Genomic DNA, 27,979 nt, shown 5'->3' with positions numbered 1-27,979 from the left:
CTTCATCGCTGAAGTCACTCGTTAACACAAAGTCGAATTTGGCAAACCCTCTTTCTAGTAAAGCTAAATCTTCGTTGCAGTTGGACGGTGCTACCACGTGAGGTGTCAAAATCAAATCCAGAATCTTGATCACCACCTCTTCTCTGTTTAGTTCGACGTTTGTGTACTCGTTCAGCTTCCAGTTTCTGAAATAATCGATATACTCCAAAGCTGCTGATCGATCCGACGTACGAAAAATCCTCTGGAAATTCTCGAGGACCGCTTCTTGGACTTCGCGCCAATTCTGCTGAGACGTGTAAAGAGCAAACCTTTCAAAAAAACTCTCACAGGTTTGTTTGGTCGCCAAACTCGTGGTCTTAGTCTTGGTGTTCGAACAAAAATTGTAAATTCTTGCGTTGTCAGACGAAGGCTTGTAGAAATATTTTTTCCCAGGGGAGTTATCGCAGCAGTTTACGTCAAAACAAGCGACTTCGTTCATCTCCTCTGAATTAAAATACGCGTTGGTGTAAGTAATGAAAGAGTACTTTTCCCTTTCTGCGATTCCGCTGAATTCTTCACAGTACTTTAAAACAGCGAAGTCGCTGTGGGTTTCGGATTCTAAGCATCTGGGGCTTAAGACGCAGTTTTGCTTTTCTTTGTGTTTGACTTGGAAGGCGTAGTTTTCTTCTTCGTCGGTTTTGTACAGGGTGATGATAAGATCGCCAAAAGAACCGAATTTCTGCACATCGCTTCTAAGAACGAAGTTTCTGATGGTGTCATCTTCGAGAAAGAAGAGAGTAAATAGAGCTGGGAGGAGGATTTCGTACTCTTGGTCTTCATTACTTGTCATTTTTTGAGGTTTCTGCAAAAAATCGTAAATATTTAAAAAATCACCCAACTTTTGCAGATAAGTGATAAACGTATTGTTATAAATTTTAATCTACGAAGGTCAAACTATTTCATGATAGATAACAGGTGCCAACACTTTCATACAAATCGATCGGTTTTTTTTTCATTTCTTGATTAGAGAAACCATGCAACTAATTACTATTTTAAAGATTCAGATGTTGTCGTAAACTCTTTTTTATATCAAACACACTTAGACAGAGACACAAACGCCACAAAAACACCAACATAAATACCCCCAAATGTTTGAGAACTGACTTACATCTAGCTTGTTCGGTATCTGCTCACAACAACCATCCATTTTAACGTAAAAATCGCTTCTTCCGTTAAAAACAAACCACAATTAAAACACACACAACGTAAACCGCATGCTTTTTGTCGATTACCGTGTTTTCCACAAAGTATGTGTTATGGATAATATCAAACCGGATTTGATAAGATACGACGTACTAATCATGGCAGTGCAATATTACCAAGGCAGTTTTTAAATTGTCGTTTAAACAGCTATAATCAAGATTGGAACTTTCTAAATTCAATACCTACATGTTTCAGAATACTGCGATTACCTGCATTGTCCCTCGTTTTTTCTACTTAGTAGAAACGAGTGATTTTTATTAAAACGAACATATTTTTGTCAAGAATTCCTATATTTATGATTAATTACACTAAATATAGAATCTACTTGTTTTACAATTGAAAATCACTTGGTCTTGTATCTAGCAAAGTCTAACGCCGACATTCCGTTAATTGTCTCGGGGGTGGCGCCCTTTTCTAGTAGTAGTTCCACGGTTCTGACGTGACCTTCCGAAGCTGCCCAACACAGAGGAGTTCCGAAGTAGTCGTCGGGCTCATCAATGTCAGCTCCCTTTTCTAGGAGAATTTCCACGATTCTATTGTGACCATTTTCTGAAGCGAAATGTAAAGGCATAACTCCAGATATGGATTTTTCGAAAATCAATCTGTCACATTTGTTTACTAGTAACTCGACCATCTTTAAATGCCCATGTTTTGAGGCCCAGTGAAGGCTATTAATCCCATCACCATCGGAGATATCAACGTCCACATTATTTTTCCAAAGCAACTCAAAAATTTCCCAACGATCCAACTTGACACAATAGTCTAAACAGCTTCGTCCCCTCTCATCACGTTCATCTATACAAGCTTTCTTCTCTAATAAGTACTCACAAAAGGCAACGTTACCATTTTCTATGGCGAAATGTAAACTTGTGCGACCGTCAGTACACCAGTCATCAACATCTTTAAATCTCTCCAATACCATGTGTAGTACTTCAAGGTTTGACTGTCTGGCGGCCAAATGTAATGGTTTCATACCATAGTCGTCTACACCATCAACACTCACGTCTTTCTCTAGCAAGAAACGAACGATGTTTCCATTTCCTTGCATGATGGCTAACTCTAGAGGACCCCATCCATTCCAAGCTTTCTTGCTAAAGTTAGCGTGCGCTTCATCCACTAAGTACTTAACTATATCTTCGTGCCCATTTTCCACAGCAAAATACAAAGGCGTTCGACCGAATTTATCCACAGAATCAAGAGATGCTTCATGGTTCAAAAGCGTTTCAACAGTTTGAAGTTGTCCATTAAGAGCGGCTAGATGAAGAGGTGTCCGACCATACTCATCGACATCATTAACATCCGCTCCTTTCGACAGAAGGAACATCACGAGTTCCAGATAACCCATGGCACAAGCTTGATGCAAAATCGTTTTTCCACGTTCGGTGTCAATTTGAATATCAACTTTGTAATCCATCATGATGTTAACAATTTTGAAGTTGTTGAAGCAAGCAGCACTGTGAAGAATTTGGGTCGTGTCTTCGGGTTTGGGTTGTGTAATTTCAAACAAGAATTTGAAAAGGTGGCGATAGGAAAAGATGGCACTGCAGATTAGAATGTTGAGGGGTTTGTGTCTTATTTGGTCTAAATTGAGTATTTTGTCCTTCATTCCGATTTTTGGGTCGGTGCATTCCAAAATTACTTCGAAAGGAAGAATCGATAGTGTGGTTTCTGCGAAGTTTAGACTGTTCCATTGGTAGACGGAGTCTTTTGATAGTAGATCGACTTGGTGTTCCAGTAAGAATTCTATTATTTTCCGAAATTCGTCATCCTTTTTTCTCAGTTTGTTGAAATGGTCATTACTTTCGTGTTCGTTTTTTAGGTTGTCTTCAATGATGACGCGTGTGACACCATAGGAGCAAGCAAGGTGTAAAGTAGAACGACCTCCTTTGTCTACAGAGTGGATGTCACTTTTGTATTTCTTCAATGCTTCTGCGTTTTTGTACAAAACGGCTACATGGGCTGGAGAGTTTTCGGCAAGAATCAAGTCAAACAATAGTCGCAAGTGGGTTTGTTCTTTTTTGAAAAGCGTAGCTTGTAGAAATTCACCATATTTGGAATAGTTCTCGGCAAGGTATAACGCCACGAAATACGTGGCAGTCGTGCTATGATGAAAAACCACCGCATCAGGGTTAATCTTCAAAATGATTCCTAGAAAGTCGCCTTCTGTTTCAATTTCTTCAAGAAACGAGTTATCTAAATCGATATTAAAAACCTGGAATTCTTGTCTCGTAAAATAGGATTTGAGGCCGGCAATCTGATACTGTTTGAAACGATACCTGAGACTGTCACTAAGAATTTTTGTTAGCGGTTTCCAGTGTTCGCAGTCGTTTTTTCTCAAAAAGTGCCGATATCTTCCGATACAAAAATTCCGAAACATCTTCGTCAAGACAAAAATATTGTCGCTTATATCCGGCGACTCCTTCAGAATTTCTGTGATCATGTAAAGTTGCATTGGAACGTCTAAAATGACTCTATTTTCCACAATAGTGTCAATATTCTTAAAAATCCCACTCACTAACTGGTCAACATTTGGACTTTGCTTCAACCTCTCCCTAATATAGTCCTCTTGATTTTTATCGCTGAACTCTTGAATGTTCCTACAAAGAACATTCAGTTTGTTCTCGATGAGCTCTTCCAGGTGAGGTCTAGAAGTCAACCAAAGAGTAAAACCCATTTCGGACAACCGCTTTACGTGATCTAAAGCAACGTCGATGTTTTCGTGCTCTAGTTCGTCCAACCCGTCCAAAAAGAACATGATTTTCTTTCTCTTGGCGAAATTTCTCTTAATCTCCGACCAAAACAAATCGTCGTTTGAGTCAAACAAAAAATGTTCGAGGGTTTCGTCGTCTTCGTGTACATTATCGAAGAAGTCGCTGTGTTCTTTTAAATTAACTATAACTGGGAAAAATTTCGATGGCCAGAAGCTTTTGAATTTCTTCAAAATTTCGGACTTTCCCATTCCAGCAGGAGCCGTGATGACGTTAATCCGATTATTACATTGCTGCAACGTTGTGTACTCATCCACGTATATTTCTTTGGTAACTCCACACTTTTTCACCGGTTTGAGGCTACCACTGCTTGCTAACCATTGAAGACGTTGTTCATCGTGCGCTTCGAAAAAGTGGACGTTCATTGATGGATTCTTCTTGACCACTTTGTCAAAATCGTCGAAAGACCCGAATGAGTCCCAAAGAATGTGGGGAGTTGATGGTGGTGACTCAAGATATCTCCAGGTTATCTCGAAAGGTAAACCTAAGCGTTTTTCCAACAAATCTTTAACTGTCCAGTGTAAACGAAGACTAACAACGAGAAGATCGTTACGGAATTCGTCCATAGACTCGACTTTGACGAGCGTCTTCGACAAAAATCTTGGTATGTACGGTTCGGGTAAAACTTCTTTGTGTATACTCAAGAGAAAAGTACTTGACAACATCCGAAAAATGTCCTTTATCGTTATCTGCGTTGCGATTTCTTCTTTGTCAAAAAATTCACAATACAAATATTTCTCTCCAAATAGAAAAATCTTCATTTCCTTGACCATTTCATCATAGATTTCCTTGTCTAGCTTCATCAGGTCGTACAAGCTTTCAAACACCGTAAAACTAACTAATTTTTCTTTAACGACTTGACTGTTTCCAGCGAAAATAAAATGGAAAGAATCTCCAGTCGTCTTAAGCTTTGAAACTGTTGCAAAAATCGTGTCTACATTCCCCTCGTGCACTTTAACGACAATTGGTTTCCCTTTTCGGTAATAACCAATCTTGTGCTTCACCTCCATTTCGTGTTTAGAGTCCGAAAACTTGTCCTCGTTCTTCGTCAAAAACTTCAAATCTTTCGCCAAACGCATCACCTCTTCCTCCGATTCGAACTCTGGAGGGGAAACAATAGTTGCGAGTTCTTCATCGCTGAAGTCACTCGTTAACACAAAGTCGAATTTGGCAAAACCTCTTTCTAGTAAAGCTAAATCTTCGTTCCAATTGGACGGTGCTACCACGTGAGGTGTCAAAATCAAATCCAGAATCTTGATCACCACCTCTTCTCTGTTTAGTTCTACGTTTGCGTACTCTTGAAGCTTCCAGTTTTTGAAAAAATCGATATATTCTAAAGCTGCTGATCGATCCGACGTACGAAAAATCCTCTGGAAATTCTCGAGGACCGCTTCTTGGACTTCGCGCCAATTCTGCTGAAACGTGTAAAGAGCAAACCTTTCAAAAAAACTCTCACAGGTTTGTTTGGTCGCCAAACTCGAGGTCTTAGTCTTGGTGTTCGAACAAAAATTGTAAATTCTTGCGTTGTCAGACGAAGGCTTGTAGAAATATTTTTTCCCAGGGGAGTTATAGCAGCAGTTTATGTCAAAACAAGCGACTTCGTTCATTTCTTCTGAATTAAAATACGCGTTGGTGTAAGTAACGAAAGAGTACTTTTCCCTTTCTTCGATTCCGCTGAATTCTTCACAGTACTTTAAAACAGCGAAGTCGCTTTTGGTTTCGGATTCTAAGCATCTGGGGCTTAAGACGCAGTTTTGCTTTTCTTTGTGTTTGACTTGGAAGGCGTAGTTTTCTTCTTCGTCGGTTTTGTACAGGGTGATGATAAGATCGCCAAAAGAACCGAATTTCTGCACATCGCTTCTAAGAACGAAGTTTCTGATGGTGTCATCTTCGAGAAAGAAGAGAGTGAATAGAGCTGGGAGGAGGATTTCGTACTCTTGGTCTTCATTACTTGTCATTTTTTGAGGTTTCTGCAAAAAATTGTAAATATTTCAAAAATCACCCAACTTTTGCAGATAAGAGATAAACGTATTGTTATAAATTTTAATCTACGAAGGTCAAACTATTTCACGATAGATAACAAGTGCCAACATTTTCATACAAATCGATTGTTTTTTTTTTATTTCTTGATTACAGAAACCATGCAACTAATTACCATTTTAAAGGTTCAGATGTTGTCGTAAACTTTTTTTATATCAAACACACTTAGACAGAGACACAAACGCCACAAAAACACCAACATAAATACCCCCAAATGTATGAAAACTTACTTACATCTAGCTTATTCGGTTTCTGCTCACAACAGTCGTTCACTTTAACGTAAAAATCGCTTCTTCCGTTAAAAACAAACCACAATTAAAACACACACAACGTAAACCGCATTCTTTCTCTCGATTACCGTATTTTCCACAAAGTATGTGTAATGGATAACATTAAACCGGATTTGATAAGATATGACGTACTAATCATAGCAGTGCAATTTTACCAAGGCAGTTTTTAAATTGCCGTTTAAACAGCTATAATCAAGATTGGGACTTTCTAAATTCAATACCTACATATTTCAGAATAACGCGATTACCTGCATTGTCCCTCGTTTTTTCTACTTAGTAGAAATGAGTGATTTTTATTAAAACGAACATATTTTGTCAAGAATTCCTGTATTTATGATAAATTACTAGAGAGCGGATTTCTGTCGGGCTAGACAAGGCCAAACTCGGTACGGCTCGTACGGGATGGGAATTCATTGCAGTTACCGGCTGCACTTCGTTTATTTGAGATTAGAATAACGCTGCTTCGTTGCACTCTGCTGTTAATTCCAGTTCTCATTTAGTTAGCCGTTTGATTAATAAATCGTTAATTGTATTTATGGAATCAAGTGACAATTAAATTCAGTGATTACCTATCACCCGCTACTGAGTCCCGGCGATGCAGCGCGTCCCCACTAAAATCGTGACGTAGCCCGACAGAAATCCGCTGTCTATAAATTACACTAAATATAGAATCTACTTGTTTTACAATTGAAAATCACTTGGTCTTGTATCTAGCAAAGTCTAACGCCGACATTCCGTTAATTGTCTCGGGGGTTGCGCCCTTTTCTAGTAGTAGTTCCACAGTACTGACGTGACCTTCCGAAGCCGCCCAACACAGAGGAGTCCTTGAGTAGTCGTCGTCTTCATCAACATCGGCTCCCTTTTCTACGAGAAACTCGACGACAGCATTGTGTCCCTTGTGTGCAGCCCAGTGTAAAGGAGTACTTCCATTCATGCACTTTTCGTCAATAATTGCTCTTTTACTTTTGTTTGCTAGTACCTCGAGCATTTTCAAACGTCCATGTTCTGCCGCCCAGTGCACACAATTAGTTCCTTCATTGTCGAAGGCGTCAACGTTCGCGTTATGCTTCAACAACAACTCAAAAATTTCCCAATGTCCGAAAATAATAGCCAAAAACAAACAACTTTTTCCGGTTTCATCGGATACATTTACCTGAGCCTTCTTCTCTAATAAGTACTCACAAAAAGCAAGATTGCCATTTTCTACAGCGAAATGTAAACTTGTGCGGCTGTTACTAGTCCGAACATCTACACTTTTAGATCTCTCCAATACCATGACTAGGATTTCAAGGTTTGACTGTTTGGCGGCCAAATGTAGCGGTTTCATTCCATATCCGTCCGTACTATCAACATCGACATTTTTTTCTAGGAATAAGCGAACCATGTTGACATTTCCTTGTTTGATGGCTAACTCAAGAGGACCCCATCCATCCCAAGCTTTCTTGTTAACATTGGCGTGAGCTTCATCCACTAAGTACTTAACCACCTCTTCGTGCCCCTTTTTCACAGCAACATACAAAGGTGTCCGACCATACTTAGTGGCAACATTAACATCAGTTCCTTTCAACAGAAAGAACATCACGAGTTCCAAATGACCCATGGCACAAGCTAGAAACAAAATCGCCGTTCCACATCCTGTGGTGGTTTGAATATCAACTTTGTAGTCCATCAGGAAGTTAACAATTTCCCAGTTGTTTCTAAGAGCAGCAAAGCGAAGAATGTGCATCGTATCTTTGAGATTGGGTTTCGTAATTTCAAAGAGGCCTTTGAAAAGGTGGCACCAGGAAAAGAAGACACAGTACTTTAGAACATGGAGAGGATGTTCTTTCATTATGTCTAAGTTGAGTATTTTGTCTTTCATGCCGAATCTTGGGGCGTTGCGTTCCAAAATTACGTCGAAAAGAAAAAAGGAATATGTTTCTTCTGCGAAGTTTAAACTGTTCCATTGGTAGACGGAGTCTTTTGACAGTAGATCGATTTGGTGGTCTAGTAAGAATTTTATTATCTTCCGGGATTCATCGCCTTTACTAAGTTTGTTTAAGTTGTGTTTGTTTTTGAAGTTGTTTTCAAACATGGCAATAAAGATATCGTGGGAGCAAGCAAGGTGTAAAGCAGAGCGACCTCCTTCATCAACAGAGTGGATGTTGTTTTTGTGCTTCTTCAGCGCTTCTACGTTTTTGTATAAAACGGCTACGTGTGCTGGAGAATTTTCAGCAAGAATCAAATCAAACAAAAGTCGTAAGGCGTATTGTCCCTGTTTAAAAAGGGTAGCTTGTAGAAATCTCCTATGTTTGGAATAGTTTTCAGCAAGATATAACGCCACGAAATAGGTGGCAGTCATGCTATGATGAAAAACCACTGCATGAGGATTAATTTTCAAAATGATTCCTAGAAAGTCGCCTTCTGTTTCTATTTCTTCAAGAAACGAGCTATCCAAATCGATATTAAAAGCCTGAAATTCTTGTCTCGTAAAATAGGATTTGAGGGCGGCAATCTGATACTGTTTGAAACGATACCTGAGACTGTCATTAAGAATTTTTGTTATTGCTTCCCAGTGTTCGCGGTCGTTTTTTCTCAAAAAGTACTGATATCTTCCGATACAAAAATTCTGAAACATCTCCGTCAAAACAAAAATATCGTCAGTTATATCCGGCGTCTCCTTCAAAATTTCCGTGATCAAGAAAAGTTGCATTGGAATGCCTAAAACGACTGTATTTTCCACAATAGTGTCAATATTCTTAAAAATCCCACTCACTAACTCGTCGACATTTGGACTTTGCTTCAACCGCTCCCTAATATAGTCCTCTTGATTTTTATCACTGAACTCTTGAATGTTCCTACAAAGAACATTCAGTTTGTTCTGGATGAGCTGTTCCAGGTGAGGTCTAGAAGTCAACCAAAGAGTAAAACCCATTTCGGATAATCGCTTAACGTGATCTAAAGCAGCGTCGATGTTTCCGTCTTGTAGTTCATCCAACCCGTCCATAAAGAACATGATTTTATTTCTCTTGGCGAAATTTTTCTTAATCTTCGACCAAAACAAATCGTCGTTTGCGTTAAACAGAAAATGTTCCAGTGTTTCGTCGTCTTTGTGTACATTTTTGAAGAAGTCGCTGTGTTCTTTTAAATTGGCTAGAACTGGGAAAAAATTCGATGGACAGGAGTTTTTCAACTTCTTCAAAATTTCGGACTTTCCTACTCCAGCAGGAGCGACGATGACGTTAATCCGATTTTGAGATAGCTGCAAAGTTGTGGACTCGTCGATGTATGTTTCTTTGAAAAATATACAACTTTTCACTGGTTTAACGCTACCACTTGACGCTACCCACTCAAAATATTCTTCGTCGTGTGCTTCAAAAAAGTGGACATTGGTTGATGGATTCATCTGTACTATTTTTTCAAAATCGTCAAAAGACACGTTAAAATGTCTAACAACGCAGGGAGTTGATGGTGTGTCCTCAAGATATTCCCTCGTTAACACAAAAGGTCTAGATATGCGTTTTTCCAATAATTTATTAACTTGCCAGTGGTCGTTAGTACTGAAAATAAGAAAATCGTTCGAAATTATGTCAACAGACTCAACTTTGATGAGTGTTTTCGACAAAAATCTTGGTATGTAAGGTTCCGATAAAACTTCTTTGTTTATGGTCAAGATGAAAGTACTTGACAACATCCGAAAAATGTCCTTTATCGTTATCTGCGTTGCGATTTCTTCTTTGTCAAAAAAATCACAATAAAAATATTTCTCTCCAAATAGAAAAATCTTCATTGCCTTGACCATTTCTTCATAGATGTCCTTGTCTAGCTTCACCAGGTCGGACAAGCTTTCAAACACCGTAAACCCGGATAATTGTTTTTTCACGACTTGACTGTTCCCAACAAAAATAAAATGTAAACAATCTCCAGTCCTCTTAAACTTTGAAACCGTTGCGAAAATCGTGTCTACATTCCCCTCGTCTATTTTAACGACAATTGGTTTCCCTTTTCGGTAATAACCAATCTTGTGCTTCACCTCCATTTCGTGTTTAGAGTCCGAAAACTGGTCCTGGTTCTTCGTCAAAAACTTCAAATCTTTCGCCAAACGCATCACCTCTTCTTCCGATTCGAACTTTGGAGGGGAAACAATAGTTGCGAGTTCTTCATCGCTGAAGTCACTCGTTAACACAAAGTCGAATTTGGCAAACCCTCTTTCTAGTAAAGCTAAATCTTCGTTCCAATTGGACGGTGCTACCACGTGAGGTGTCAAAATCAAATCCAGAATCTTGATCACCACCTCTTCTCTGTTTAGTTCGACGTTTGTGTACTCGTTCAGCTTCCAGTTTTTGAAATAATCGATATATTCTAAAGCTGCTGATCGATCCGACGTACGAAAAATCCTCTGGAAATTCTCGAGGACCGCTTCTTGGACTTCGCGCCAATTCTGCTGAGACGTGTAAAGAGCAAACCTTTCAAAAAAACTCTCACAGGTTTGTTTGGTCGCCAAACTCGGGGTCTTAGTCTTGGTGTTCGAACAAAAATTGTAAATTCTTGCTTTGTCAGACGAAGGCTTGTAGAAATATTTTTTCCCAGGGGAGTTATCGCAGCAGTTTACGTCAAAACAAGCGACTTCGTTCATCTCCTCTGAATTAAAATACGCGTTGGTGTAAGTAACGAAAGAGTACTTTTCCCTTTCTTCGATTCCGCTGAATTCTTCACAGTACTTTAGAACAGCGAAGTCGCTTTTGGTTTCGGATTCTAAGCATCTGGGGCTTAAGACGCAGTTTTGCTTTTCTTTGTGTTTCACTTGGAAGGCGTAGTTTTCTTCTTCGTCGGTTTTGTACAGGGTGATGATAAGATCGCCAAAAGAACCAAATTTTTGCACATCGCTTCTAAGAACGAAGTTTGTGATGGTGTCATCTTCGAGAAAGAAGAGAGTGAATAGAGCTGGAAGGAGGATTTCGTACTCTTGGTCTTCATGACTTGTCATTTTTTGAGGTTTCTGCAAAAAATCGTAAATATTTCAAAAATCACCCAACTTTTGCAGATAAAGATAAATCTATTGTTATAAATTTTAATCTACGAAGGTCAACCTATTTCACTATAGATAACAGGTGCCAACACTTTCATACAAATCGATCGTTTTTTTTTTTTATTTCTTGATTAGAGAAACCATCCAACTAATTAGCATTTTAAAGGTTCAGATGTTGTCGTAAACTTTTTTTTATACCAAACACACTTAGACAGAGACACAAACGCCACAAAAACACCAACATAAATACCCCCAAATGTTTGAAAACTTACTTACATCTAGCTTATTCGGTTTCTGCTCACAACAGTCGTTCATTTTAACGTAAAAATCGCTTCTTCCGTTAAAAACAAACCACAATTAAAACACACACAACGTAGACCGCATTCTTTCTCTCGATTACCGTATTTTCCACAAAGTATGTGTTACGCATAACATCAAACCAGATTTGATAAGATATGACGTACTAATCATAGCAGTGCAATATTACCAAGGCAGTTTTTAAATTGTCGTTTAAACAGCTATAAACAAGATTGGAACTTTCTACATTCAATACCTACATGTTTCAGAATACTGCGATTACCTGCATTGTCCCCCGTTTTTTCTACTTAGTAGAAATGAGTGATTTTTATTAAAACGAACATATTTTTGTCAAGAATTCCTATATTTATGATTAATTGCACTAAATATAGAATCTACTTGTTTTACAATTGAAAATCACTTGTATCTAGCAAAGTCTAACGCCGACATTCCGTTAATTGTCTCGGGGGTGGCGCCCTTTTCTAGTAATAGTTCCACGCTACTGACGTGACCTTCCGAAGCTGCCCAACACAGAGGAGTTCCGAAGTAGTCGTCGGGCTCATCAACGTCAGCTCCGTTTTCTAGGAGAATCTCCACGATTCTATTGTGCCCATTTTCTGCAGCGAAATGTATAGGCATAACTCCAGCTATGGATTTTTCGAATATCAGTCTTTACATTTGTTCACCAGTAACTCGACCATCTTTAAATGCCCTCGTTTTGCCGCCCAGTGAAGGCTATTAATCCCATCACCATCGGAGATATCAACGACAACATTATTTTTCCAAAGCAACTCAAAAATTTCCCAACGATCGAACTTGACACAATAGTCTAAACAACTTCGTCCCTTCTCATCACGTTCATTTATACAAGCTTTTTTCTCCAATAAGTACTCACAAAAGGCAACGTTACCATTTTCTATGGCGAAATGTAAACTCGTGCGACCGTCAGTACACCAGTCATCAACATCTTTAAATCTCTCCAATACCATGTCTAGTACTTCAAGGTTTGACTGTCTGGCGGCCAAATGTAATGGTTTCATACCATAGTCATCTACACCATCAACACTGACGTCTTTATCTAGCAAGAAACGAACGATGTTTACATTTCCTTGCATGATGGCTAACTCAAGTGGACCCCATCCATTCCAAGCTTTCTTGCTAACACTAGCATGAGCTTCATTCACTAAGTACTTAACCACCTCTTCGTGCCCATTTTCCATAGCAAAATACAAAGGCGTTCGACCAAACTTATCCACACAATCAAGAGTTGCTTCATGTTTCAAAAGCGTTTCAACAGTTTGAAGTTGTCCATTAAGAGCGGCTAGATGAAGAGGTGTCCGACCATACTCATCGACATCATTAACCTGCGCTCCTTTGGAGAGAAGGAACATCACCAGTTCCAGATGACCCATGGCACAAGCTTGATGAAAAATCGTTTTTCCACGTTTGGTGTCAATTTGAATATCAACGTTGTAATCCATTATTATGTTAACAATTTCGAAGTTGTTGAAGCAAGCAGCACTGTGAAGAATTTGGGTCGTATCTCCGGGTTTAGGTTGTGTAATTTCAAACAAGACTTTGAAGAGGTGGCGATAAGAAAAGATGGCACTAAAGATTAGAATGTTGAGGGGTTTGTGTCTTATTTGGTCTAAATTCAGTATTTTGTCCTTCATTCCGATTTTTGAGTAGGTGCGTTCCAAAATTACGTCGAAAGGAAGAATCGATAGTGTGGTTTCTGCGAAGTTTAGACTGTTCCATTGGTAGACGTAGTCTTTTGATAGTAGATCGACTTGCTTGTCTAGCAAAAATTTTATTGTTTTCCGGTATTCGTTATCCCTTTTTCTCAGTTTGTTGAAATGGTCATTACTTTGGTGTTCGTTTTTTAGGTTGTCTTCAATGATGACGCGTGTGACACCATAGGAGCAAGCTAGGTGTAAAGTGGAACGACCTCCTTTGTCTACAGAGTGGATGTCACTTTTGTATTTCTTCAATGCTTCTACGTTTTTGTACAAAACGGCTACGTGGGCTGGAGAGTTTTCAGCAAGAATCAAGTCAAACAATAATCGCAAGTGGGTTTGTTCTTTTTTGAAAAGCGTAGCTTGTAGAAATTCCCCATATTTGGAATAGTTCTCGGCAAGGTATAACGCCACGAAATACGTGGCAGTCATGCTATGATGAAAAACCACCGCATCAGGGTTAATCTTCAAAATGATTCCTAGAAAGTCGCCTTCTGTTTCTATTTCTTCAAAAAACGAGTTATCCAAATCGATATTAAAAACTTGGAATTCTTGTCTCGTGAAATAGGATTTGAGGGCGGCAATCTGATACTGTTTGAAACGATACCTGAGACTGTCACTAAGAATTTTTGTTACCGCTTTACAGTGTTCGCAGCCGTTTTTTCTCAAAAAGTGCCGATATCTTCCGATACAAAAATTCCGAAACATCTTCGTCAAGACAAAAATATTGTCGCTTATATCCGGCGACTCCTTCAGAATTTCTGTGATCATGTAAAGTTGCATTGGGACGCCTAAAATGACTCTATTTTCCACAATAGTGTCAATATTCTTAAAAATCACACTCACTAACTCGTCAACATTTGGACTTTGCTTCAACCGCTCCCTAATATAGTCCTCTTGATTTTTATCACTGAACTCTTGAATGTTCCTACAAAGAACATTCAGTTTGTTCTCGATGAGCTCTTCCAGGTGAGGTCTAGATGTCAACCAAAGAGTAAAACCCATTTCGGACAACCGCTTTACGTGATCTAAAGCAACGTCGATGTTTTCGTGCTCTAGTTCGTCCAACCCGTCCAAAAAGAACATGATTTTCCTTCTCTGGGCGTAATTTTTCTTTATCTCCGACCAAAATAAATCCTCGTTTGTGTCAAACAAAAAATGTTCGAGTGTTTCCTCGTCTTCGTGTACATTATCGAAGAAGTCATTGTGTTCTTTTAAATTAACTAAAACTGGGAAAAATTTCGATGGCCAGAAGCTTTTGAATTTCTTCAAAATTTCGGACTTTCCCATTCCAGCAGGAGCCGTGATGACGTTAATCCGATTATTACATTGCTGCAACGTTGTGTACTCATCCACGTATATTTCTTTGGTAACTCCACACTTTTTCACCGGTTTGAGGCTACCACTGCTTGCTAACCATTGAAGACGTTGTTCATCGTGCGCTTCGAAAAAGTGGACGTTCATTGATGGATTCTTCTTGACGACTTTGTCAAAATCGTCGAAAGACCCGAATGAGTCCCAAAGAATGTGGGGAGTTGATGGTGGTGACTCAAGATATCTCCATGTTACCTCGGAAGGTAAACCTAAGCGTTTTTCCAACAACTCTTTAACTTTCCAGTTTACACGAAGACTAACAACGAGAAGATCGTTTCGAAATTCGTCCATAGACTCGATTTTGACCAGCGTCTTCGACAAAAATCTTGGTATGTACGGTTCGGGTAAAACTTCTTTGTGTATACTCAAGAGAAAAGTACTTGACAACATCCTAAAAATGTCCTTTATCGTCATCTGCGTTGCGATTTCTTCTTTGTCAAAAAAATCAGAATACAAATATTTCTCTCCAAATAGAAAAATCTTCATTTCCTTGACCATTTCTTCATAGATTTCCTTGTCTAGCTTCATCAGGTCGTACAAGCTTTCAAACACCGTAAAACCGGATAATTTTTCTTTCACGACTTGACTGTTCCCAGCGAAAATAAAATGTAAAGAATCTCCAGTCTTCTTAAACTTTGAAACCGTTGCAAAAATCGTGTCTACATTCCCCTCGTGCACTTTAACGACAATTGGTTTCCCTTTTCGGTAATAACCAATCTTGTGCTTCACATCCATTTCTTGTTTAGAGTCCGAAAACTGATTGTCGTTTTTCATCAAAAGCTTCAAATTTTTCGCCAAACGTATCACCTCTTCCTCCGATTCGAAATCTGGAGGTGAAACAATAGTTGCGAGTTCTTCATCGCTGAAGTCACTCGTTAACACAAAGTCGAATTTGGCAAACCCTCTTTCTAGTAAAGCTAAATCTTCGTTCCAATTGGATGGTGCTAATACGTGAGGTGTCAAAATCAAATCCAGAATCTTGATCACCACCTCTTCTCTGTTTAGTTCGACGTTCGTGTACTCGTTCAGCTTCCAGTTTTTGAAATAATCGATATATTCTAAAGCTGCTGATCGATCCGACGTACGAAAAATCCTCTGGAAATTCTCGAGGACCGCTTCTTGGACTTTGCGCCAATTCTGCTGAGACGTGTAAAAAGCAAACCTTTCAAAAAAACTTTCGTAGGTTTGTTTGGTCGCCAAACTCGTGGTCTTAGTCTTGGTGTTCGAACGAAAATTGTAAATTCTTGCGCTGTCGGACGAAGGCTTGTAGAAATATTTTTTCCCAGGGGAGTTATCGCAGCAGTTTATGTCAAAACAACCGACTTCGTTCACGTTCTCTGAATTAAAATACGCGTTGGTGTAAGTAATGAAAGAGTACTTTTCCCTTTCTGCGATTCCGCTGAATTCTTCATAGTACTTTAAAACAGCGAAGTCGCTTTGGGTTTCGGATTCTAAGCATCTGGGGCTTAAGACGCAGTTTTGCTTTTCTTTGTGTTTGACTTGTAAGGCGTAATTTTTTTCTTCGTCGGTTTTGTACAGGGTGATGATAAGATCGCCAAAAGAACCGAATTTTTGCACATCGCTTCTAAGAACGAAGTTTGTGATGGTGTCATCTTCGAGAAAGAAGAGAGTGAATAGAGCTGGGAGGAGGATTGCGTACTCTTGGTCTTCATTACTTGTCATTTTTTGAGGTTTCTGCAAAGAATCGTAAATATTTCAAAAATCACCCAACTTTTGCAGATAAGAGATAAACGTATTGTTATAAATTTTAATCTACGAAGGTCAAACTATTTCACGATAGATAACAGGTGCCAACACTTTCATACAAATCGATCGGTTTTTTTTTTATTTCTTGATTAGAGAAACCATGCAACTAATTAGCATTTTAAAGGTTCAGATGTTGTCGTAAACATTTTTTTATATCAAACACACTTAGACAGAGACACAAACGCCACAAAAACACCAACATAAATGTCCCCAAATGTTTGAAAACTGACTTACATCTAGCTTATTCGGTTTCTGCTCACAACAGTCGTTCATTTTAACGTAAAAATCGCTTCTTCCGTTAAAAACAAACCACAATTAAAACACACACAACGTAAACCGCATTCTTTCTCTCGATTACCGTATTTTCCACAAAGTATGTGTTATGGATAACATCAAACCAGATTTGATAAGATATGACGTACTAATCATAGCAGTGCAATATTAGCAAGGCAGTTTTTAAATTGCCGTTTAAACAGCTATAATCAAGATTGGAACTTTCTACATTCAATACCTACATGTTTCAGAATACTGCGATTACCTGCATTGTCCCTCGTTTTTTCTACTTAGTAGAAATGAGTGATTTTTATTAAAACGAACATATTTTTGTCAAGAATTCCTATATTTATGATTAATTGCACTAAATATAGAATCTACTTGTTTTACAATTGAAAATCACTTGGTCTTGTATCTAGCAAAGTCTAACGCCGACATTCCGTTAATTGTCTCGGGGGTGGCGCCCTTTTCTAGTAGTAGTTCCACAGTACTGACGTGACCTTCCGAAGCTGCCCAACGCAGAGGTGTTCCGAAGTAGTGGTCCGGCTTATCAACGTCAGCTCCGTTTTCTAAGAGAATCTCAACGATTTTATTGTGCCCATTCTGTGCAGCGAAATGTAAAGGCATAGCTCCAGCTATGGATTCTTCGAAAATCAATCTGTCACATTTGTTCACCAGTAACTCGACCATCTTTAAATGCCCACGTTTTGCCGCCCAGTGAAGGCTATTAATCCCATCACCATCGGAGATATCAACGTCAACATTATTTTTCCAAAGCAACTCGAAAATTTCCCAACGACCGAACTTGACACAATAGTCTAAACAACTTCGTCCCTTCTCATCACGTTCATTTATAGAAGCTTTTTTCTCCAATAAGTACTCACAAAAGGCAACATTACCATTTTTTATGGCGAAATGTAAACTTGTGCGACCGTCAGTACACCAGTCATCAACATCTTTAAATCTCTCCAATACCATGTCTAGTACTTCAAGGTTTGACTGTCTGGCTGCCAAATGTAATGGTTTCATACCATAGTCATCTACACCATCAACACTGACGTCTTTCTCCAGCAAGAACCGAACGACGTTTACATTTCCTTGCATGATGCCTAACTCAAGTGGACCCCATCCATTCCAAGCTTTCTTGGTAACATTAGCATGAGCTTCATCCACTAAGTACTTAATCACCTCTTCGTGCCCATTTTCCACAGCAAAATACAAAGGTGTTCGACCAAACTTATCCACACAATCAAGAGTTGCTTCATGTTTCAAAAGCGTTTCAACAGTTTGAAGTTGTCCATTAAGAGCGGCTAGATGAAGAGGTGTCCGACCATACTCATCGACATCATTAACCTGCGCTCCTTTGGAGAGAAGGAACATCACCAGTTCCAGATGAGCCATGGCACAAGCTTGATGCAAAATCGTTTTTCCACGTTCGGTGTCAATTTGAATATCAACTTTGTAATCCATCATGATGTTAACAATTTCGAAGTTGTTGAAGCAAGCAGCACTGTGAAGAATTTGGGTCGTATCTTCGGGTTTAGGTTGTGTAATTTCAAACAAGACTTTGAAGAGGTGGCGATAGGAAAAGATGGCACTACAGATTAGAATGTTGAGGGGTTTATGTCTTGTTTGGTCTAAATTGAGTATTTTGTCCTTCATTCCGATTTTTGGGTCGGTGCGTTCCAAAATTACGTCGAAAGGAAGAATCGATAGTGTGGTTTCTGCGAAGTTTAGACTGTTCCATTGGTAGACGGAGTCTTTTGATAGTAGATCGACTTGGTGTTCCATTAAGAATTCTATTATTTTCCGGAATTCGTCATCCTTTTTTCTCAGTTTGTGGAAATGGTCATTACTTTGGTGTTCGTTTTTTAGGTTGTCTTCAATGATGACGCGTGTGACACCATAGGAGCAAGCAAGGTGTAAAGTAGAACGACCTCCTTTGTCTACAGAGTGGATGTCACTTGCGTACTTCTTCAATGTTTCTATGTTTTTGTACAAAACGGCTACGTGGGCTGGAGAGTTTTCAGCAAGAATCAAGTCAAACAATAGTCGCAAGTGGGTTTGTTCTTTTTTGAAAAGCGTAGCTTGTAGAAATTCCCCATATTTGGAATAGTTCTCGGCAAGGTATAACGCCACGAAATATGTGGCAGTCATGCTATGATGAAAAACCACCGCGTCAGCGTTAATCTTCAAAATGATTCCGAGAAAGTCTCCTTCTGTTTCTATTTCCTCAAGAAACGAGCTATCCAAATCGATATTAAAAACCTGGAATTCTTGTCTCGTAAAATAGGATTTGAAGGCGGCAATCTGATACTGTTTGAAACGATGCCTGAGACTGTCACTAAGAATTTTTGTTAGCAGTTTCCTGTGTTCCCAGTCGTTTTTTCTCATAAAGTGCCGATATCTTCCGATACAAAAATTCCGAAACATCTTCGTCAAGACAAAAATATTGTCGCTTATATCCGGCGACTCCTTCAGAATTTCTGTGATCATGTAAAGTTGCATTGGAACGTCTAAAACGACTCTATTTTCCACAATAGTATCAATATTCTTAAAAATCCCACTCACTAACACGTCAACATTTGGACTTTGCTTCAACCGCTCCCTAATATAGTCCTCTTGATTTTTATCACTAAACTCTTGAATGTTCCTACAAAGAACATTCAGTTTGTTCTCGATGAGCTCTTCCAGGTGAGGTCTAGATGTCAACCAAAGAGTAAAACCCATTTCGGACAACCGCTTTACGTGATCTAAAGCAACGTCGATGTTTTCGTGCTCTAGTTCGTCCAACCCGTCCAAAAAGAACATGATTTTCCTTCTCTCAGCAAAATTTTTCTTAATCTCCGACCAAAACAAATCGTCGTTTGTGTCAAACAAAAAATGTTCGAGTGTTTCCTCGTCTTCGTGTACATTATCGAAGAAGTCATTGTGTTCTTTTAAATTAACTAAAACTGGGAAAAATTTCGATGGCCAGAAGCTTTTGAATTTCTTCAAAATTTCGGACTTTCCCATTCCAGCAGGAGCCGTGATGACGTTAATCCGATTATTACATTGCTGCAAAGTTGTGTACTCATCTACGAATATTTCTTTGGAAACTCCACACTTTTTCACCGGTTTGAGGCTACCACTGCTTGCTAACCATTGCAGACGTTGTTCATCGTGCGCTTCGAAAAAGTGGACGTTCATTGATGGATACTTCTTCGCGACTTTCTCAAAATTGTCGAAAGACTCGAATGCATCCCAAAGAATGTGGGGAGTTGATGGTGGTGACTCAAGGTATCTCCATGTTACCTCGGAAGGTAAACCTAAGCGTTTTTCCAACAACTCTTTAACCTTCCACTTTATACGAAGACTGATAACGAGAAGATCGTTACGAAATTTGTCCATACACTCGATTTTGACCAGCGTCTTCGACAAAAATCTTGGTATGTACGGTTCGGGTAAAACTTCTTTATGTATACTCAAGAGAAAAGTACTTGACAACATCCGAAAAATGTCCTTTATCGTCATCTGCCTTGCGATTTCTTCTTTGTCAAAAAATTCACAATAAAAATATTTCTCTCCAAGTAGGAAAATCTTCATTTCCTTGACCATTTCATCGTAGATCTCCTTGTCTAGCTTCATCAGGTCGTACAAGCTTTCAAGCACCGTAAAACTAGCTAATTTTTCTTTCACGACTTGTCTGTTTCCAGCGAAAATAAAATGGAAAGAATCTCCAGTCGTCTTAAACTTTGAAACCGTTGCAAAAATCATGTCTACATTCCCTTCGTGCACTTTAACGACAATTGGTTTCCCTTTTCGGTAATAACCAATCTTGTGCTTCACCACCATTTCGTGTTTAGAGTCCGAAAACTGGTTCTCGTTCTTCGTCAAAAACTTCAAATCTTTCGCCAAATGTATCACCTCTTCCTCCGATTCGAACTCTGGAGGGGAAACAATAGTTGCCAGTTCTTCATCGCTGAAGTCACTCGTTAACACAAAGTCGAATTTGGCAAACCCTCTTTCTAGTAAAGCTAAATCTTCGTTCCAATTGGACGGTGCTACCACGTGAGGTGTCAAAATCAAATCCAGAATCTTGATCACCACCTCTTCTCTGTTTAGTTCGACGTTTGTGTACTCGTTCAGCTTCCAGTTTCTGAAATAATCGATATATTCTAAAGCTGCTGATCGATCCGACGTACGAAAAATCCTCTGGAAATTCTCGAGGACCGCTTCTTGGACTTCGCGCCAATTCTGCTGAGACGTGTAAAGCGCAAACCTTTCCAAAAAACTCTCGTAGGTTTGTTTGGTCGCCAAACTCGTGGTCTTGGTCTTGGTGTTCGAACGAAAATTGTAAATTCTTGCGTTGTCGGACGAAGGCTTGTAGAAATATTTTTTCCCAGGGGAGTTATCGCAGCAGTTTATGTCAAAACAAGCGACTTCGTTCATTTCTTCTGAATTAAAATACGCGTTGGTGTAAGTAACGAAGGAGTACTTTTCCCTTTCTTCGATTCCGCTGAATTCTTCACAGTACTTTAAAACAGCGAAGTCGTTTTGGGTTTCGGATTCTAAGCATGTGGGGCTTAAGACGCAGTTTTGTTTTTCTTTGTGTTTGACTTGGAAGGCGTAATTTTCTTCTTCGTCGGTTTTGTACAGGGTGATGATAAGATCGCCAAAAGAAGCGAATTTTTGCACATTGCTTCTAAGAACGAAGTTTATGATGGTGTCATCTTCGAGAAAGAAGAGGGTGAACAGAGCTGGGAGGAGGATTTCGTACTCCTGGTCTTCATGATTTGTCGTTTTTTGAGGTGTCTGCAGATAAGAGATAAATTTTGTATCTACGAAGGTCAATCAATTTCACTACAGATAACAGGTGCCAACACTGATACAATGTATTGATTGCACCACATACAACTAATTACAGCATTAATGTTTCAGCTGTTGTCGTAACCGTTTTTTTTTTTCGTGTCAAACTTACTCTTCGCTCGCTCGATTTCCGTTCACAATTATCCATTTTGACGAAAAAATCGCATCTTCGACCAACAACAAACCACGATTAAAAACACGCAACCTGAACAGAGAACACCGTAATAGACAGTTTTGATAAGATATGACGCAATCATCGCAGTGCGAATTTTTTAAGCTCGCGTTGAAACACATGACGGATTTACCACCCGATGAACACAAACGTGATTGGAACTTTCTAAATTTAATACATATTTCACAATAACGCGTATATACATTCTCTCGGCGTGCCGGCATTGAAAATTCTCGTCGAATCGTGTTGTCGCATTTGTAATTGAGGGAAAGATCACCGAACCGATTATTCGTAGGAAAACTCGGAATTGTTATTGTTTCATCTTATTCCACACCATCTGCCACAATCCCTGCAGCCTATCATTTTCCTTTCAATTTATCTTGTCCTGGCGTAACCCGCGGAAATTCCCATGTTAGCAATCTTTGCTGTGTCTAAGAGACATGCGGAGCACGATCTCGGAGGGGAGAACACTACATCTTTGGCGCTTGGAGGGTGGCCGGGGGTGGAGTGTTATTTTTCAGATTTATCGCGGTCCTTTGAACTTCATTTGTAACTTTTGACGTGCTTTTTACCGACGTTTCAAACAATTGTTATCAGATTCTTTAAATAAACACAAAATGGATTGCAGGAACGAGAAGGTCAAGCGTTAATCAGTTCTCGTTCGGACCTCGGTCCACCGCCAATTAATTGAATTGAAATTATCTCGAATGAAAATAATTCAGCTTAACCACAACACCAAACACCAATCGCATCCGCCCCCACTCCACGCCCCCGTCGCACTTGCAAATCAGCTCATTTGCAATTATCCTCTTGCATTCGCAATCTACAACCCCTTGACATTTCATCTCAAAGCTCTCAGCACAACGCCCGTAATGTTTACGAAATTTTATTTGCTCGTATAAAATTGGGCCCCTCGCGAGCTCCGCAGCAATCAAGGGCCCGAACGAAGACGTAAAATAAAAACGAAGAGCTCAGTAAAGAAAGCGAGTCCTGCTTCCGCAGACACGCCATTTATACGAATTAAGAAAAACAGAACAAACTCCCTTCGGCCTGCTTACGCTCTCGGACGATAACCATCCTTATCGCGGTTTCGGCTCGAATTAGGCCTTATCGTGGAACACGCGACTTTTACATAACGCAATTTTGGGGGAGGGGGCGGTAGCGACTCATTTCCCGGCCACAACACAAATTAAAACGACGAGCGGAAGCCATAAAGCGCCGCTGTGGGAATCGATACGAAAATATGGGCAAAAGTGTAAACTTGGGAGATTTGCCGAGGCGGAGGCTGGGGCCGAGCGCACGCCGAGGCGAGCAGATTTTTGGCTTGAGATAACTCCGAACCATTCGGATTTAACTAAACAAAAACTAGCACTCTTGAAATCTGGCCGGAATTAATGGCCATCCGTTTATTTGGCAAGTTTTCTGATACTTCGGTGCAATTTATCGCGCGAGTGGCTTATTTATTGCAAAATAAATTTTTAGGAACGCACCGCCCGAGTTATTTTTTATCAGATTAATGGCCTTAAACATATTACGTCTCGGATTTATTTCGCTGCGTTAAAAATAGTCTTTTGTATTCCAAATAATCCCGTCGGACTTCCGCGCAAGAATTCCTCGTGAGAATTTTCAGCTCGTTAGCCCGATCTGAAAAATTCTCGGGCTAATTTTCATTTAGATTTTTAATTGCCGTGCGAACTTTGAAAAATTCGCGATAAGTACATATCGTGAAATGTTCCCTCCGGAAGTCTCTTTTAATGCCCTGGAGCAATTAACGCTAGACTCCTGCTTATCCCGTCTTCTCCATACATCCACGCAATTAAATTTTCGATGCGATTGCCCCTCACTTCATGCATGGCGGCGCCCCAATCCCCCTCCCGAATTTCGCTCGCAAATCCAGAACAAATAAAATAAAATTCGCCGCATCAGCAGCCCTGATATCCGCTGGAAGGGTTCCCGAAATGGGATTACGTCTCCCGATAAAATTCCTCATTGTTTTATTGTGTAAAATGCAGGATTACGAGTGTACCGCCATCAAATTGGATGTTGCGGTTGACACGTCGTTGTGCCCTAAATAACCGCCCATTTGGGCTCGGAAGCCGGAGATCGCCAGAAAGCGACGAATCGATGGCAAATTGGCGGCGAGAATTAAAAGTGGTCGGTGTGGGAAGTGCGGAATAGCGGCGGGCCGAGTGCGGACCCCGGTTTTGTCGAACTTATTTATTTATTTACTTATTTTCTATACTTGGGATTTATCTTTACAATCATATTTCGATCGAAAATTTGAAAAAGCGAAAACCTGAAAAATCGCCAAATCTAAAAATCGAAAAATTTTAAAAATCTAAAATCAAAATGTCAAGAAATTGAAACATGAAAACTTTAAAAAATCGAAAGATTGAAAAATTGAAATTCGAAAAATCGAAACTTCGAAAAACCGCAAAAATGAATAATTCAAAAATCTAAAATTTAAAAATCGAAAAACGAAAACTCGAGAAATTAAAACTTGTAAGTTTAAAAAGTCGAAAAATTGAAAAATGGGATAATTGAAAATCGAAGAACTGGGAAATCGAAAAACCGAAAATCCGAAAAGTAAAAAATCGAAAAACTGAGAAATCGAAAAATCAAAAGATCGAGAAAAAACGAAATGTTAAAATTGGAAAACTGGAAGATCGAAAAATCTGAAAGCAAAAAAAACGGAAAAATGGAAAAACTGAGAAACCGAAATAAGGCAAAATAAAAAAATCGAAAAATTATAAATTCAAAGACTCATAAAGCGAGAAAACAAAAATATTGAAACATCGAAAAATTTAAAAAAGAAAGAAAATTTCAAAAAATGAAAAATTGAACAACAGAAAATCTAAAACCGGTAAGTCGAAATTCAAAATATTAAGGAATCGAAATATTTGACAAATTCGAAAAAGTAAAAAATCGATACATCAAAAAATCCAGGAGTCATAAATCGAAAAATTGAAAAAAAAAAAAACTGAAGAATGGAAAAACTGAAACGTCCAAAAACTGAGAAATTCGAAAATTGAGAATTCTAAAAATCAAAAAAGTGAAATCGAAAAATCCTAACCTTCAAAAAAATCGAAAAATTGAAAAATCAAAAATTTGAAAAATTGAAGAATTGGAAGCCAAGAAATGGGAAAACCAAAACATCGATTCATTGAAAAAATAAAAAAAAATGAGAATTTGGAAAAGTCAAGAAATAAAAAATTGAAAAATCGAAATATTTAAAAATCGTAAAATTTAAGAGAAAAATTAAAAAAACGTGAAACTGAGACATGGAATCCAAAAATTTTAAATCGAGAAATTGAAAAATTGAGAAATTGAAAAATCCCAAAACTGAAATTTCGAAAAATTTAAAAAATAAAACAGAGACTAATAAATCCCAAAACTGAAATAAGCAAAAATTGAGAAATTAATAAACTGAAAAATTGAGAAATCGAAAAATCAAAGAAGTGAAAAAAAAATTAAAAAAAAAACCTGAAAAATCGAAAAATTGAAAAAATGAAGAACTGGGAAACAGAAACATCGAATAATTGAAAAATCGAAAAATTGAAAGTTAATAAAGCGTAAAAAATTGAAAAATTGAATTGAAGAAATGACAAATCGAAAAACTGAGAGTTCATAAAAGTCAATCTTGAAAAATTGCAAAAACCAAATATTTAAAAATCGTGAAATAGAAGAGGATATTTAATTTTTCATTTATTCGGTCTTTCAATGTTACAATTTTTCGATTTTACAGTATCGACAATTTTATAATTTTTCAATTTTACACTTTTTGGGTTTTCCAATTTTTCAGTTCGGTTCGTTTTTTCTTCTTTCCAATTTTTCGATTCATTATTTTTTTTGTTTTTTTTTTCTCGTTTTTAGTTTTTCTAAGTTCCAATTTTTCGTTCTTCAGGTTGCAATTTTTCAATTTTCCGCTTTTTGGATTTTGCAATTTTCCGTTTTGTACGTAATACGATTTTTAAATTTTTCCGATGTTTGAGTTTTTCGAGTTTTATTTTCTCGATTTTTGAGTTTTTAGAAACAAAAATTGGAAAAATGCAAAACTGTAAAATTGAAAAATCAAAATGAAAAAACGAAAAATCATTGAATGAAAACTTTGAAAAATCTAAAAAACTGGAAATGAAGAACTTGAAAATTTAAGAACCGAAAAATTGAAAAATCGAAAGATTAAAAACTGAAAATCTCCAAAATTGAAAAACCGAAACATATATTGTAAAATCAAGATATTGAAAATTTTAAAAATCCCTAAAATTGTATAATTCAGAAATCCAAACGTTGCAAAATTTTCAAATTTTCCAGTTTTCGGCTTTCAAACTTTTGGATGTTTTAGCTTTTAGAATTTGCAATTACGCAATTTTTCAATTTTCAATTTTTTAATTTTTGGATTTACAAATTTGTTTCGGTTATTTTTTTCCTTTATTTTTTCAATTTTTCAATTTTTAGACTTTTAAATTTTTCGTTTTTTCAGTTTTAAATTAAGTTTCTCAGTTTTTCAATTTTTCGTTTCATTCGTTGTTGTCATTTTTTCAATTTATTTTACGATTTTAGAATTTTTCAATTTTTGATTTTAATTTTTCAATTTTTCACTTATTTAGTTTATCATTTCTTCAATTTTGCGATTTACAAATTTTCGTTTCGGAAATTTGTTTTCTTTATTTTTTTAATTTTTCGGTTTTTCTGTATCTTGATTTTTTCATTTTTCTTTCTTTTTCAATGTGAAAATTTTCAATTTGTAGATTTTCCAATTTTTCGGTTTTCAATTTTTCGATTTTTCAATTTTTCGTTTCATTCTTTGTGATTTTTCAATTTATTTTACGATTTTGGAATTTTTCAGTTTTTCATTTTAATTTTTCCATTTTCAATTTTTCAATTTTTCGTTTTTCTAGTTATTCTATCTTTCAATGTTACAGTTTTTCGACTTTACAATTTTAACAATTCCATCATTTTTAAATTTTAAAATTTTTGGGTTTTCCGATTTTTCGATTCGATTTTTCTTCTACTTCCAAGTTTTCAGATTTTAAAGTTCCCGTTTTTAGTTTTTTTAAGTTCGTCGATTTGCAATTTTCAGTTTTTTCAGATTTAGATTTTTTAAATTTTTTCTGATGTTTTAGTTTTTCGAGTTTTAATTTCTCGATGTTTGAGTTTTTCAATGAACAAATAAATAAATAAATAAATAAATAAATAAATAAATAAATAAATAAATAAATAAATAAATAAATAAATAAACAAATAAATAAATAAATAAATAAATAAATAAATAAATAAATAAATAAATAAATAAATAAATAAATAAATAAAAACTGGAAATGAAGAACTTGAAAATTTAAGAACCGAAAATTTGAAAAATCTAAAGAATAAAAATTGGAAAAACGTAAGGTTGAAACTTGAGAAATCAAAAAACTAAAAATCGTGAAGTTGAAAAATTGAGAAATTGTAAAATCGAAAAATCTAACAATAATTAAACTGAAAAATCCCAAAACTGAATTTTCGAAAAATTGAAAAATTAATGAAAAACTAATAAATTCCAAAACTGAAATATCAAAAAGTGAGAAATTAAAAAATTAAACAATTGAGAAATCGATTAATCAAAAAAGTGAAATCGAAAAATGGAAACCTTAAAAATAGAAAAATCAGAAACCTGAAAAATCGAAAAATTGATAAACTGAAAAATCAAGATATATAAAAATCGCAAATTTAAAGAGGAAAATTAAAAAAACGTAAAACTGAAACATCGAAAAATGAAAAGTCGAACAACTTAAAATCGAGAAATTGAAAAATTGAGAAATTTTAAAATCGAAAATTTGAATAATAAATAAATTGAAAAATTCCAAAACTGAAATTCGAAAATTGAAAAATAAAAGAAAAACTGATAAATCCCAAAATTGAAACATCAAAAAATTGAGAAAATAAAAAATCGAAAAATCAAAAAGTGAAATCGAATAATCGAAACCTTAAAATATAGAAAAATTAAAAAATCAAAAATCTAAAAAATCGAAAGATTCAAGAATTGAGGAACTGGAAAATCGAAATATCGAGGAATTGTAAAATCGAAAAATTGAGAGTTTATAAAAATCAAAAATTGAAAAATTGAAAAATCGAAATATTTAAAAATCGTAAAATTAAAGAGATAAATTAAAAAAAAAAACGTAAGA

At 37.2% G+C, this 27,979-nt stretch overlaps 3 protein-coding genes across 4 annotated transcripts in view; 1 reads left to right on the top strand and 2 right to left on the bottom strand.

Annotated features, from left to right (window-relative positions):
- The window catches only part of Rdgc (retinal degeneration C), a 142,567-nt gene that overhangs the window by 69,116 nt on the left and 45,472 nt on the right, over positions 1-27,979 (top strand). The gene's annotated exons all lie outside the window — the stretch shown is intronic.
- Positions 1,586-21,861, bottom strand: LOC135140978 (uncharacterized). Its single transcript, XM_064071743.1, has 2 exons — positions 21,756-21,861; positions 1,586-5,980 (listed from the first exon to the last, which is right to left on the bottom strand). The coding sequence occupies exons 1-2, from the start codon at positions 21,789-21,791 to the stop codon at positions 1,586-1,588; spliced, it is 4,431 nt and encodes a 1,476-aa protein (XP_063927813.1). The 5' UTR covers positions 21,792-21,861.
- On the bottom strand, positions 12,311-16,167 carry LOC135140767 (uncharacterized). Its single transcript, XM_064071444.1, has 2 exons — positions 16,134-16,167; positions 12,311-16,092 (listed from the first exon to the last, which is right to left on the bottom strand). The coding sequence occupies exons 1-2, from the start codon at positions 16,165-16,167 to the stop codon at positions 12,311-12,313; spliced, it is 3,816 nt and encodes a 1,271-aa protein (XP_063927514.1).

Source organism: Zophobas morio, unplaced genomic scaffold, assembly GCF_036711695.1.
Source record: "Zophobas morio isolate AGI-343-1 ecotype UQ-CSIRO unplaced genomic scaffold, CSIRO_AGI_Zmor_V1 ptg000041l, whole genome shotgun sequence".
In the NCBI taxonomy this organism is placed as follows: Eukaryota; Metazoa; Arthropoda; class Insecta; order Coleoptera; family Tenebrionidae; genus Zophobas; species Zophobas morio.
Note: the sequence above shows the minus strand (reverse complement) of the source record. Positions and strands in the feature narration are given on the sequence as shown.